The 16,111-nt window shown below is 33.9% G+C and overlaps 1 protein-coding gene across 4 annotated transcripts in view; it reads left to right on the forward strand.

The window, feature by feature from the left end:
• Pcdh17 (protocadherin 17) overlaps positions 1 to 16,111 on the forward strand; it is a 93,252-nt gene that overhangs the window by 58,516 nt on the left and 18,625 nt on the right. For 3 of the 4 annotated variants that reach the window (XM_041664899.1, XM_041664916.1, XM_041664908.1), the window contains one exon: positions 15,697 to 15,780. The exons of the other annotated variant lie outside the window; for it this stretch is intronic. In XM_041664899.1, coding sequence (XP_041520833.1) covers positions 15,697 to 15,780 — 84 coding nt within the window. The remainder of the gene's footprint in view (positions 1 to 15,696; positions 15,781 to 16,111) is intronic. 4 annotated transcript variants of the gene reach the window in all.

The raw sequence follows: 16,111 nt of genomic DNA on the forward strand, positions 1-16,111 counted from the left end.
TGTTTTAATATATGAAACCTCCTTCTATGCTGTGGAATCTAAAATGTGTTTCACATCTATCTTTTCTTGGGATACATCTTTAAATACAAAATGAAAAAGGAACAATGTTAAGTGTAGAACAGAAGATGAAAGACAAGCTAACTTATATTTTAGCAATCCTTCACTAACTTTAGCCCAAATACAGTGTTTCTTCCTTTTCCATACCTTTTCAGGTTCCTTTCAAGCCTTTGTCTTTAAAAGCGAGGAAGATATTGCTCTTTTAATGAGCCAAGCTTAAGTTATAAAACTAGATCACACTGTCAACGTTGCTGTTTCCACTAAAAACAAATTATATGAACACATATAAACACTCACTTAATTAAATCTACATAATATATTTGAATATAGATTTATTTGAGCTTGTGTTATGACCAAATTATTTTGTGTTAATTTCTCTTATAAACAGAAACACCATAGAATGTTTAAGGATTTTTTTCAGTTGAAAAAAAAATACTTACACAAACCTTTCAGTTTTCTGATAATTCAAAGAAGTCTATATGTGAGGCAGTTGAATTGCTGTGATGATCCTAGACTACTGACCGAAGAGTGGCGACGTCACTAGCGTTACTAATTCCTGATCTCCAGTTCTCAAACCCTAAGAACATTCGTGTTAAGGAAAGGTAAACACTCTAACCAACATCAATATTTTTCATAATCAATATTAGATGCCATTCTTAGATGAAATAGTATGTGAAGTAGAAAAATTAATTTTGAAAAGCTTGCTGTGTTCCCTGGATTTTAATGGGTATATCAATAATTAAGATCCCACATAATTATCCCACATAACTGTTCAATTTTGGAATTTAGATATATTATGAATTCATATGGTTTTATGTATTATTTTTATTGTCAGTATGTTATTGAGGGATCACACATGGGCTAGAATGAGAAAAAATAAAAATAAAAAAAATAGTTTGTATATTTGCAAAGTTGAGGGAAATCAAATTACTTGGGACTTTATTGCTTCAAATATTTATGGTAGGAAACACAATTATTCAAAAGGGTTTATTTGACGCTTAAAATTTTTTTCAACTATGTATCAGAACATATTCTAATAAGAAAAGTTAAAAATGGTACAACATTTTATTTCAGTCAAATAAGCATCTATTTAGAAAGGATTTTGTGTTAATTTTCTCTTGATCCATCTATCTATCTATCTATCTATCTATCTATCTATCTATCTATCTACCTACCTACACACACACACATATACACACACACACATATGTGGTTTTGAAGTGCTTGTATTGTAATACTAGAAAAATAATACAATTTTAAAATACTTTTTTTTCTAAATCTTTTGAACTTACGTTTTTAGAGTGTTATTCTTCCTATATACCAATTTAAATTGTGCCTTCAGAGACTATAGACAAACGGTTGGTATGGATTCTTCCAATTCACGAATTGTGGATGCATAACAACCAAAAACAATTCTGCAGCATTGAATGAAGTATATTATAGACAAATTGCTTAAAGAATAACGTAATAAACTTTGAGCAATACATGTTGGATATTTTATAGTAATATATATAATATATAAAAACATATATGTGTATATGTGTGTATGATTAATGTAATATAATATAATATAGTACTAGTCTACATATAGAGAGATAGAATATATCAGACATGAGACAATGTTGCCCAGATTGTAGGCCTATGCCATCTTCCAGTCTAAACCTTCCAATCACTGAGCCTATATGCATCTGCTACTATAACTAGCCTTGATATTTATGTTTCTATCTAGATACAATTATATAAAAAACTAAATTATTTCTACCTTGATGTTTTTAAAGTCGTGTAGTTGTCAAGATGTGATCACCAAAAACAAGCAAACCATTTCACTCATGAGAATCATAAGCTGTTCTCTTGACCAACGATCGTGTTTGTTTTGTATTGTTTGTACTAAAATGCCCAGTTGGGAGGCTTTATCTTTGCAATACTTTTTAGATATAATATTATTGCCACCACAACTATCTTATCTGTATCTATTATGTCAGCAATATCTCACAGTGTTACCATAAGCAGAATGGTTTAAATCCCATCAGTATACAGAGATATTTTGAGAACGTGGGCTTTCTGTTCCTTATACATAGAAGTTTCTTCTATAAGTTAAATGTCCAGAAACTGTAAGAAAAGTTGGGGCTTAAGGTCAATGTTAGTTTTCAAAATATAGTCTGAGTAAATTCATTTAATACTCTTTTCAGTCTTCAAAATACAGAATACACGATAAGTTATATATACATATATAAATTGTATATACACACACATATTTCACATTCTCTGTAAGTAAAATCTCTGCTCATCAAGCCATCATTTAATATTTTTTAATTTTAACCTTTGCTTTTCTATTTCCGTGCAAAGTATAAGAACAGTTATGGTATGCTGTAACGTGACTGTTCCATTTCGATGGTCTATTTATTCCTCAGTCCTCAGAGAGGTCCTATGTAGGCCAATGACAGGTATACAGATGTGTCCTTCTGGAGTTTATTAATCAAAGATCTGGATCCTATGGCAACTCCTGTGTGCCAAAGAAGCTGGGTCAGGATGTTTTTATAATTCCCCAGCGAGGAGTAGCAAGATAGTGATCTTTCGTGCTACACAGAGTGTAAGGTTTTGTGTCTTACAAACCTCTTCACTGCTGCAGTATGCCTTCCAAGCTAGACCCTCTTCTGTTATAGTGAGCGAAAGTTTCAGTCATTCAAGTACTGGGCTATGTGGAAGCTTTCTGCTTCCTGAAAAGGAAAAGCAATCAATTACATTAGTCTTTGTACATTTTTAAAATGAGAAATATGGAGAAGGAAAATCTGAGAAACCTCCCTATTATGAAGAATATGCTACCAACTGGTGATATCAGCTAGGCTGATGAACGTTGCTTCAACATTGTCAAAAAGGACAGAAACTGTCATACGTAGCTTGGAAGCTGTCACCTCTCATGTAACGTTTGAAGCTGAACTCATTGGTTTTGACACAATACCAAAACCAGGACTCCACAGACATCCAGTCAGGGTATAAGTGAGGCTGAGGAAAACAGAACACAAGGAGAAAATGGAAGAACTAGCAAGAGAGGGTGGAGTAGAAAAGGAAGGAGAAAGAAGAAGGGAGTTTTTCTAAAGGTAACCTATGTCTTCATAAGAAATTATTAAAAGGTACTCTACTTACTTCAGAGGGAAATACATTTTAATTTATTATCTAGTGTTAATCTTTTCCTCAAAGTTTAAGTGTTTTTTTTTTAAATAAACCCATTCTGAGTTAGAAAGTTGTGGTAAACTTAAACCTGTGGACCCTTGGATGTAAAATAATCTAAGGTTTCCCAAGTGTCTGACTCCTCACCTCCATAACATGTAGGTGTTTCCTCCAGATACCTACTGAAACAATGAGACTCCCACTCTGCTAGTAAAGCTATGGCAGTCACTGGGTATGCACCATGACTCAGCCTCCACTGAACATTTTTATTTAATAGAACGGTAGATAATGGAGCAGAAAACTCAAATTCTCATTAAAACCATAAAGGGTTGAAGCACAGCAAGGTTCTGTACCTCTTTAGATTTAGGATCCTTTTCTAAAATCCAGACCTAATATCAATTTCTATCTCTCTCAAGATACTCAAGTCTATTGCTATAGGAAAGCAATGGGTAAACTCTGTAACTCCGTTAAATTGATGCTTCTATAAAAGTTGTTGCTAGGAAGAGGGAATACAGATTGACACTTTGTGCTTTGTCCATAGACTCTACCTTAGCTTTCCAATTGGTTACTTTTAACTTACAATAGGCAACATTTAGCCAATAGTCAATATACAGCAAATAGAAAAGACAGTGTATCTTGGCTATCAAAAACAGAAAAGAAAAAACCCCTTGTAATTGGCATATTAAAAAAAGTAAATATTTATTTTTAGATGCCTAAATTATGCTGCTTTTATGTATTCAGAAAAGATTTAAAATTCCATATAAATGTGCCACATCTAGGATATGATATTTAAAGAAAATTATTGAGAACAGAAAAAAAAAGAAAGGATTTTTTTTTTTTAAATTTTCGAGACAGGGTTTCTCTGTAGCTTTTTTGGTTCCTGTCCTGGCACTAGCTCTGTAGACCAGGCTGGCCTCGAACTCACAGAGATCCGCCTGCCTCTGCCTCCCGAGTGCTGGGATTAAAGGCGTGTGCCACCACCGCCCGGCAGAAAGGAATTTTTGAAATGGAAAATAGTAGTTATTCCTGATGAAAATACAGAGTTATACTTTTTGAAAACAACAGTTTAAAGAAAATAACTACACTGATTTTAAATGCCTTTGCAATCTCTCTGAAGCTGTATCCCTCCAAAAATTATATGTTTCACATTATTAGCAGTGAATTAAGCATATTTTTATCATTAACACCAGATAGAGATGTTAATGATTCTCTTTTTCAAGTAAAACACGTGATTTTACACATCTTGGATATTGACAATAGAAATTATAAAATAATTATATGTTGAAGAGTCACGATGAATACTTAAGCTATTTCCCCCCTTTTAAATGATGGAGAAGTTCCTTATATACTTGTCTGTTTAAAGAAAGGAGTTGAACATGAAGGATAGCAACAAGAATGTGGACTCATGTCCTCCCACAGCCAGTTCACTGGAACTCAGCAAACTGATAGTTGCCCACTTGGTTTGCATTAAATGTCAAATTACTTCGGATTTTTATGTAGGCTTGAGGAAATTAGGGGACTATTGCTTCAGGTGTGATTACTTGCTTTCTCTAATGCAGGAGTTTGATATTTAGAGACAATCTGTGCATTGTTACACCTGATTTTTTAGGCCTCTCTCTTTACAGAATTTCAGTAATAAATAAGGGAAGAATTCAGGCTGTTTCAATTATTTCATGCCCCTAGTTTTGAGGAAGATCCCCTATTTACTGATATAATTAAATATTTTTGTTTGGTTAGCAATGTAAGAGAAGTTGAATTAGAAAATTTTTGCATGATTGTTTCATGTTAGAAACTTAAAATGATTTTTTCTTCTCTCTCACACTGTTAGTAAAGAATCATGTTAATATGTTTTGCATCTCATTGCATAATAAACATATAAAACATGTTGATTTTTCCGAAAAAACAAAATATGCTAAATGTTAAGATGGTAGCTGATTATATATACAGCATGAATAGTTCTCCAGATACACTGTCCGCTAATTTCACCTGTAGTGTCGTATTTCTATCAAAAGTTCGCTGTAACCCCTGTTTCTAGATCATACTACCTGGATAAAAATGGATCTATTTACATCATTTATATAGAACATGATTATCTTCAGGCCAAAGTCAGTTATTCTTGGAAAAGTAGGGTATTGAAATACAGTACAATCCTTGAACACCTTGCAGCTCCAAGCAGAAATGATTATGGTGAGGGTTACAAAGAAAGTTAGAATAGGATTAAAGAATCCAGAGTACATGAGCTCCTATTATGGGGCTTGTGTTATATAAATTGAAATTGCCTCTGTGTCAAATAGTCCAGAACTCTAATTCCTGTTTTCATCATTTTTTTTGCAAATATATTAAGACATATTTCAGCATCCTAGCTATTCTTCAGTGGCTATTCTAGGAGACCGTTTCACACTTTGAGGTACAGATCTCTTTGTAGATTTGATGATATTTGGGTGGGATATTGTACACAAATATTTTATCAAAGTGTAATTTTTCTAAATATGTCACACTTCATATTGTCCTAAATGAAAACGTTCTGTGTTGATTGAAATGGCTGCCTGTGTACACACGCACACACACACACACATACACACACACATGCATGCCTATGAAGAGACTGTTTAGAAGGATCTAGAATTTGCTAACTGCTTTGTTTTTAACTGAATGTTTGTTTTTCATGCGCTGATTTTAAATAATATTCCTGAGAAAATATTATGGGGGTAAAACTGTCCTCTTGAGCATATGGGGAAACTGAGGCCAAGAAGTCTATCATGCTAATTTCCGCTTAAAGGAAACCAGAGTTCAAATACTTGTATACAGAAGTTCACAGAATCATTCTGCTACTACTTCATTTTCCTGGAAACCCAATATTATGAACTTTTGACAGCTTCCTGTGTTTGTATTACTGAAAAACAGAAAAGCACACGATGATGGTTTTCAATTACATACTTTGAATCCTATGTAGTAAAGTGAATTTACCGATTACACAGAAATCAGTGCACACTGAAACCCACTAAGAATTCCCCTACATACCCTCTCCCACAATGAGATGGATTTATTTAAGCCAAAGAGATATGAAGGTCAGCGATGATGTTATACTCTAGAGATATGAAAATCAGGGGTAATGCTATACACATTGGTAAAGCAGGTGTTTGGAGCTTAAAACTTGAATGAGCAGTCAGAAATATTCATAAGGAAGGAAGAAAGAGAAATTTAGCATCGCATCACATAGACCATGAGAATAATACATCAGTGAACCATTAGTGCAGGTATAAAGTTAAAAAAAAAAAAAGTAGGTAATTCTACTAGCCTTGACATCTCTCCCCCAAATCAGGTTCAGTTACATGTAAACAGAACTGCATCCTGACAAGTGTTTAGCTCCAGGCAAGGATCTGAAGTATTAGAGATAATGGCAGAATTATTAGATTAGCTGTAGCCAGGATCTTTCAGTGTCCTAGATAATTACTAGCTGTGGTAAATCTGAATGACTTCAGTCTGTGTTACTGTTATGTGGGTGCATTCCCTTGAAGGCATTGACGTTGTGTCAAAGAGACATTTGGAAGTTTGTATAAACTTCCATTATGTTCCATTGATTTGTGTTTTAAAGTTTGTGCATATAAAACAATCCATACCTCTGTTTTGTCTTTTCTAAATTAGGGGTGGGGGAGATGGAATAATTTCCTGCCTTTAAGAGCGTGTTCTCTCAGCTCTTTGTGTAATTTTGATTATTGATCTGTCTTTCTTTGGTTATTCAGTGTGTACCATAGGCATTCTTTCCCCATTGGCACGTGTAGTTTCCTTTTCATTACAAGTGTTTAATTTCAGGCTTTGCATATTTAATGTTTTCATTCTGAATCTAATGTCTTTTCCTCAGTTTTAATTTTTGCTGCACATTACTGTTCATCTATTGATTAGATTCTTCAAGACAGAGTTTTATTGCTTCATTTTATAATTTTAAAATTTATTTTAAAATATATGATTAGCTTAATATTTTGTATTGTTCTTTGTACCATGTCATTGACTTTGTTTGTGGGTTATCTGTGCTACCCATAAAAATCAATAAAGGTGTTCTTTTTACATTTTATAAGTACCAAGATGGAAACATTAGTTAATTAATTTTCTAATTATTTTCAATTATAAAAAGTTAAGATTTTATTTTGTTATTCATAAATTTTCATTTTATTGCCCATTATATTTAGATTACTAGTCTCAAATGAAACCTGTTTTTTTAATGACATCTTCATATCAAATTAAGGTTGTTAATAAGCATTGAAATTGTTTGTCCTTTCATGTTTTAAAAATTACCATGTATTACAGTCACCGTAGAATAGTTGTGTACCTATTATTTAGGCATGCTTTTCACTAGTAACTCCTAACTTCTGATATTTTACTGGGTAGTACAAAACCTTATGCACTCATCTTGTTCTAGATGACTGCACCAAAGAGAAACAAAGGGAATGTATATAGATTGATGGTAGATAAGGAAGAGATGCTTTGGCAGAATAAGTTTTGTTTTGTCACTAACTGACATGAATATCAATATTTTTATCTGAAAGATGGACCTCCTATTATTATATGACATCAAAAGTTGCCTCTCATTGATAAACAAAAACAATCTCACACTCATTTTGGTGATTCAAAAAAAACCATACTTTCAAGGGAAGAAGACCAGTTGTCTATATGTGTTTTTTTTTAATTTATTTATTTATTAAAGATTTCTGTCTCTTCCCCACCACCGCCTCCCATTTCCCTCCCCCTCCCCCAATCAAGTTTTGAGAGAATGGAAAAGCTAGATTGTCTAAATGAATATTCCCCAAATCTCCTTTGTTTGGAGTTATGTCAATATTATTCAAGCACGTGAGAAAAAACATAAAACAAATCCATAACTACAAATATCATTCTTTTTGTGGGAAATCCATTGTGTTTATGGAAACTCGAAGAAGCTAGGCTAGAACAGCTCAGTGCGAACAATTCTGAAGATAGAAGTTGATCCAAAAATTTCATTTGAAAAGTAAATAAGATGTCCTTTTTATCTTTGTCATTTCATTGAGTTTTAATGAATGATATGTAGATGATTAGTATTATGTTAAGCCAAAATACACTTTCTTCATTATTCTCTTTCAAAACTAAGGTCTTCTGGCATATATATTTTAAATCCAAATATAGCTTACTAAAAAGTTGTTGGAGAGCATGTATCATTGTCTTTTATGCTTTACCAAATTTTATTTTTAGAACATTAGTTTTTCTCCTCACTATTTTATGTTCCATATATTACAGAGGGAGAGTGGAACAATTACCCCCATAGTATAAATTGACACATATTCTAAATTTCCTCATATTCTAAAGTTAGGGTGTCCCTTATCAGATCCATTGCTTTCTTTTCAATAATTTTGACAATTAAGAGAAATTACTACATTCTTTCTTTTAATAATTTTCCAAAAGAAAATGTAGAGGAAGGTAGCTCTGTAAATAGTCTTCTGAGAAAAAACCATGAGGACTGGAGAGATGACTCAATAGTTAAAAGAATTTGCTGCTCTTGAAGAGGACCCAGTTCAATTCCTAGCACATATATGGTGGCTCACAAGCACCTGAAACTTCAGTTCTTAGGGAAACTGATGCCCTTTTCTGGACTCCACATGCACCAGGCACCTACATGGTGCACCATTGGACATACAGGTCAACATTCATTCATATAAAACAAACATACATACATTTAGGAACAAAAATAGAAACTCATGATGAGAGATGATCAATGATATTCCATATCCAATTCTATTCATTACAGATATGAAACAGAAGTAACAAAGGTCACTTATATATTCCCATTTCTTTTGGTTATAAATTAAACAGTACCCAAAAACTATGCATATTGCACATTGTATGCTTATGTTAAATGAGCAAAATAAAATTAGTAAGCAACAATAACAAAAATAGAGCTAGAGGCACGAAACAAATGACATCACAAATGTCCCACATTTAGCTGGAGTTTGTCTGAATTACACTGCACTTGCATTGACATGCCAACTTTGCTTTAGCATGGTAGCTTAATACTACATTTCACTGAATTCCAACCTGAGGGCTTGGCACAGCTGGCTGCACTTTGTCTTCAAGACAAGCAAATGAGAATGAATCTCCCAGTTTATAGATAAGAAAATGAAGCAATACAGAGCTTTGGGAATTCCATCAAGAACACATTCCACCAGGTAAAATTTTGAAGCCAGTTAAATTCAACCTGCCTTTCTCTAACGTTGCTGCTAAATTTTGTTTACTCAGAATTTTTAAAATCTAAGTCCTAGGATTGAACATTTTAGCTTAAGCACAGAAAGTGGCTACTAAAGTCTTGAGTCCCTTTTACGTACTGCAAGAAATCAATGGCATTAAATGCATCTGCATGTGAAAGCAGAAGTATCTTCGACCTTCAGGTGACTCGTGAGCACCAAATTCAAAGCCCAATGGTATCCAAAAGTTTTTTAAAACTAACAATTTAACGTATAGTTTAATCAGTGTGCTTTTAGGCCCAGCATTATAGTAACTTTCTGTTGGTGGACTTAAAATGAGGTCTTAATGGAGGAAAATGCCTTTGGTTTTGGTGGATACAAAAGTTCTTCGGTCAGGCTAATAAAATCCAGGTGATGGTTCCTAATTGTGAAAGAAAAGAAAATCAAGTGTAGGGTACACATAAAGAGAGTAAAGTAGAGGTATAAGAAGGGAAGAGAAATGTATTGTTGAGTTGATGAAAGTGTATCATACACTATAAGAAAATCACAGGTGTTACTGAGAAGTGAGAGTCTAATAGTTTTCTACCTGACCTCCTTATGTATTTTTTTTGCACTCTGTTATTAGTACTTAATTAACTTGAGCTAATTAGCATTCTAATTTAACAACTGACTAAGCTTACTATGCTTTTGTATTTTTTGTTTTGTTTTGTTTGCATTTTTATTTTTTAGGACAGGGTTTCTCTGAGTAATATACCCTGGATGTCCTGGAACTCACTTTGTAGAGCAGGCTGGCCTCAAACTCACAAAGGTCCTACTACCTCTGCCTCCCAGTGCTGGGATTAAACACATGCACCAAAACCGTTCTGCTTTACCCTGCTTTTGTAAACTAATCTATAAGCTTTGCTTCTTGTCTTATTATGACTGTTGATGTATCCTTTTCCCATTTACAGCTATTACTATTGCTGTGTAGTTAGAAAAATCCACATAGAGAACTTCAGATAAGACCTTTTTCTGACTTTGTAGGATTTAATTATATCCATAAAAACCTGTTTGCTGAATTCAAGACTAAATGAATGAGAATGTAGTTATATAAGTTCCTAGTCTTTAAAACTTGATCACAACCCAATGTGAACTTATCAATATAACATTTTGTTTTGATAGAAAAATTAAGGGATTTTAGAGATTTCTTCCTACCTTGTAGCCATTGTCAGGAATATTAAGGATAGCATGGCTTTTACGCCTTCCTGACTGTCTAGAAAACAAAACAGATCAAGAAATCTGATAACTAAGGCAGCCTAGTCGGCAAGAAAAATCTATAGAAAACCAAAAGCTTATCAAACATGTTCCTTTTGATTATAGTTACTATAATGTAATTTTTTTAAACTCTAACTTTCCATTATATGTGGGTCATCATAGTGATTAAAAGGAAAATATTAGAAATAATTTTAATAGCCATTATTTACTATAAAACTTGGCCCCAGTGACTCAATCCATATTTGCAAACTATTAAAACAGAGATATGAACTGAATCCTCAGAAAACATTATTTGAAATGAAGTTGCAGGGCTAACTTACTAAACTATACTAAAATGGGCTTTGAGTTATCACATAAGGAAACTGGTATCACACAGTAGACACGGTCTACTGTGAGCAGTAACATTAAACAGAAAGTCATATTTTATTGCATCCATGTAATAAATATTATTGGTGGGACACTAGAGATTGACCAGAAGTTAAGAGAGAATTGACTGCTTTTGCAGAGGACCCAGGTTCAATCCCCAGCAACCAAATGGTGCCTCATAGTTGCCTGCAACTACAATACTAAAAGTTCTGATGCTGTCCTACTCTGTCCTTTTCAGGATTCCGTATCCTAATGCTGCATACAAACTTATACAAACTTACCCAAGCACATACACATACACTTAAGATAACAAACAAACAAACATTTAAATACTGTTGTTACCTTGAAAACACCTTTGGTTCAATTGTTTTGTTGAGTATTATATAACTTGATAGACTGATAATTGGTCCTCACTCTGTCTTTGAATTAGTAGGGCAGGTGAACACTGTACCCAAGGTAATAATAATATAGCTGATTGCAGTTCACAAAAGCTAGAAAGATTTTACTCAACTTTTAAATGTTAAATGCATTCCTTGACACTCTCGTATATGTATGTTATGTATTCTGCTTGCAGTCACCTATACGCTCTCTTATTCCTCCTCCCACATTCAGCAACACCATCCTTACAATTTCCCCCAGATTTCATATAATATTGCTTCGTTTCAAGACTTTTGTGGCCGGGCGGTGGTGGCGCACGCCTTTAATCCCAGCACTTGGGAGGCAGAGCCAGGCGGATCTCTGTGAGTTCCAGACCAGCCTGGTCTACAAGAGCTAGTTCCAGTACAGGCTCCAAAACCACAGAGAAACCCTGTCTCGAAAAAGTAAAAACTTTTTTGACATTCCATTTTCTTCCTTTTCACAGCATCTAATCAAGCACAGTATACTTGAGGAAAAAAAAATCTATAGTAATGTATTTATAAATAAACCATAAAAGAGACAGTCTATATAATAAATTAGCTTATCTATGGTTATTGGGCCATTTTAAAGAAATAGCATATTCCATTCTAAACTGGGCAGACCCACTGAGACTGTGACAAAATCCCAGTATAGAGAATGGAATGTGGACACAAAAAACCTAATCTTAGCCAAGAAGGTAATTGTGATTCATAGGGGAAATCACCATTCTTAACTGGGTAACACTGGGTAATGTTAACTCTACTACAGGCCAAGAGATATACCTTGGAGAAATTAGGCAAAACCAAATGGACTCCATTGTTTAGTGGCTTTCGTCATTTTCTTTTAATCTCTTTCTTTCTTTCTTTCTTCCTTCCTTCCTCCCTTCCTTCCTTCCTTCCTTTTTTTGTTTGTTTTTTTGTTTGTTTGTTTTTGTTTTTGTTTTTCGAGACAGGGTTTCTCTGTAGTTTTGGAGTCTGTGTTGGAACATTTGTAGACCAGACTGACCTGCCTGCCTGACATTCTCTGCCTCCTGAGTGCTGGGATTAAAGGTGTATGCCACCATCACCAGTCTGTTTTTCTTTTTAAAGAGAGAACAAGATCATGAAGTTGGGTATGTAAGAGGGCAGGATCTGGGAGGAGATGAGAGCTAGGAAGAACACTACAAAAATATAATAAAAAACTGCTTCGAGGATAAGGGTTTTATAGTTGCTGATAATTAAAATGTTCATACAGAGATGTGAAAAGACCTTTAGGTACAAATTTTGTTTAATAATAAAGGACAAAGAGACATCTTAAGTAAAGTTCCTGTGGAACTACAAATATGCTATAATGTCCATAAAATTCAAACACAACAGCAGAGGAAAAGAAAATCTTCAGAACATTTATAAAATAGCAAAAGCAGCTAATTATAGACATTTTAAAAAATAATTCTATATTGCCTCCTTGACTTTCCCTGGGGTTGAACCTTCTGAGTCCATCCTAAAATGGCAATAGCTGTGAACATGAACTTCATTCTCCCAGCATACTGTTCATCCATGCTAAGCAGCATTGTTACCTGCTGCCAAGGATTTCCAGTTATCAACTTGTTAAGAGGTAACTGTGAGTCTTCAAGATGACATCAAATCTTGTTTTATTATCTGAAAGACAATGAAAATGTAGAAAATATGGCATTTTCTACCCGATTCATGCCAGTTTTTCCATTCTTATAAGGTCAAAGAATCCTAAGTCAAATGATCATAAATTTATCTGTAATTCAAGGAACTTTTAGAGTTCAAGAAAAAAAGATTAATTCTCTGGATGCTTGCCAAGTTTTGTAGTCGGCAGCATATATTCTTAACTCTGGCCATATGGAATTAGGACTCATTGCATGGAAAACAACAATGAAAGCAACTTTAACTTCTCATGATTGTTTTTTGTTTTGTTTCTTTTTCTTTGTTTGTTTTGCTTTTGTTTTTGTTTTTGTTTTTTTCTGAGACAGGGTTTCTCTACAGCTTTGGAGCCTGTCCTGGAAAGTAGCTCTTGTAGACCAGGCTGGACTCGAACTCACAGAGATCAACCTGCCTCTGCCTCCTGAGTGCTGGGATAAAAGATGTGTACTTGGCTAACTTCTCATGTTTTACGTTTGCAGTGGCCAATTTTTCATTTGTCCCATTCTCCTCTGTCTATATATTTTTTCATCTTTCTTTATTTTATGACTGGATGTTTTCTTTTGAATAGGCAGTATTAGTTTGCAAGGGCTGCTGTCGTAAGATACTTGTGACTGTAGTTTTAAACAAAAGCTGGTGAGATCTCACAGATTCCGAAACAACACATACAAAATAAAGGATCTAGTTGCACCCTTCTCTTGCAGGCAGTCTTCATTATTTCTTCCTAGTTTCTGATGGTTATCAGTAATATCAAACCCACTTCTAATGTCTGCAGCCAGGGTCCTATTGAGATCTCCCTGCTTATCTCTATGTCCCTGCTTCATCTTCATATAACAATTTCTGTATTAGATCAACTGTAATTCAGTATGACTTCATCTCTGGTGATTTCATCCTCAAAGACTCTATTTATAAATAAGTTCCTATGTGCTAATACTAGATGGAATTTGGAGGATTTGTTTCAACTCACAGAACACTTATAAACTTACTGAGTTTTTCTAATTAACATCCATCTATACTTGATATGGCTCTATCTGTACTATTGTGAAACTATACAGTAGTTTGGCTATATCTAAAATGCATTAAATATTGACCGATGAGTTGTCAGTTAGAAAAGAAGTTCTTTTATTGGTTGGTAGAATTGAAATATAAGGAAAGTGAATCATAAACAGAAATGATACTATGTCTAATAACAATATTAATCAATGTTACTAGATACACACATTTTTTTTTCTGTTTGTGACAAGAACTGATGTCTTTCGAGGATGCTAAAGTGGCCACTGTCGTGAGGATACTTTGAGATAGCCTGTATTCTGCAGGTTCTGTGATTCATTTTCTGTGATGAATATTACATTTACACATGTTCATGAGGCAGACTTTCTCAGATGTTCCATCTGTTGTTGGAGTTGTGCTTTAAGAATAGTAAAAATACATAAATTACAAGGGAAGCTGGCAGGAGATAGAAATATGTGTGGGGCAATAGTGAAAAAAAAATGTTAGAGCCCTTAGTAACTTCTCAACCTTCATTACCTCCCAGGCTGCATATTCTCATTCCAGGCAAGGGGAAACAAAAGATGTGGAATTTGCCATGAAACTAAGAAAATGAGATTGTTAAAGAAAAAATGAAGCTACCTTTGCTCACCAACAGCCATTTATTTTTACTTTTTTGTTGTTGTTGGAAGGACTTTTAGGCAGCAATTAATTCTACTTATTCATTGCACATTTCAGTAATACAAATGCAAAATAAAATGTTGCTTTTTCTTTATTCTAGGGAGTAGGTCAATTATACATGCCCATGATATACCTATGTCAGAGGCTCATAAAATGAAAAGCAAAAATTTCAAGAAGAAAAAAATTGTTGTGTTTCTCTAAACTTGTATTGTTAACCTTTTTCACCTTTAACTAAAAGTTACATTCAAAATTTATACATATGTAATTTAACATAAGTATTGTATAGTATGAGAATATATATTGGATGAAAACAATATTCATTGCAATATAAAATGTATATTAGAAGCTATACATAAACATATTCTTATATATTTCAGAGTACACATAAATTTATTGATAGATAGCTATTCTAAAACAAATACACTCTTGAGTATTAATTGATCCTTAAAAAGTTAATTATGGATATTATTGATTTGAACTTCAAACAGTCTGAATTGTGTAACTAATAGTAAAATGCAGTGAACAATTTGAACAAGCCTTGATCTGTGGATGTATTAGAAAATAGTTTTGAGCTTTAATTTTGGTCATATGCTGGTTTACATCTTCTGTTCACTCAGGTAGAAACCTATTTAGCTCAATGAATGGACGTATCATCATGCTGATAAGGGTTCCATTGATAGAGAGCCTTGCAGTTACTTGGCACTGTTTCCATCTCATTTAAATGGAAATCTCCTATAAAGTAATTTTTTTTTCCTGGGGTGGCTCCATCTTATGAAACAGGAATTGTCAGTATCCATAGCTTTTTGGAATTGATTACTCTCTGGAATTTAATTTTTAAAAAATCAAATTGATAAGGAAGGATTCGTGATTCAGTTGGCCCTTTTTGTCCCACTTGGTCTTTCTATTTGTTAACTAAAAATATTTTATTTTTCAAGCATTCCCGACTTTGCTTTCCTTTGCTATCCTCACCCTACACACCATCACTACTAGACTTCAGTCTGTTGATCCGCTTCCTCCAGGTGAGCAATTTCTTCATCTGCTAGCTTTCTTCTCTGTGGTCCGAATTTTACTTGTTAGATGGTGGCATTCCTGTGACTGTGCCTTTGCCATGCAGAAATATGCATCTTAGTTTTTTAAAGGAAAAATAGTAGTGATTTGCTACTACTTCTACCTCAGCTCTATTGGTATTTCAGGAAGAGTTTTGTGTGTGGAGTCAAAGTGAGAATATCAATAATGTGTGAAATCAGGGTTTCTGTTGCTTTATTATATGTATATGAGTTTAGTGAGCCATTGGCAATGAATTCCTATGTAAAAATCTATCAGTTATACTAATTTTACATTGTGGGCAGT

The sequence above is a fragment of the Microtus oregoni genome, unplaced genomic scaffold (assembly GCF_018167655.1).
Source record: "Microtus oregoni isolate MIOR12 unplaced genomic scaffold, Mior012 000001F_ref0000356, whole genome shotgun sequence".
NCBI classification, from domain to species: domain Eukaryota; kingdom Metazoa; phylum Chordata; class Mammalia; order Rodentia; family Cricetidae; genus Microtus; species Microtus oregoni.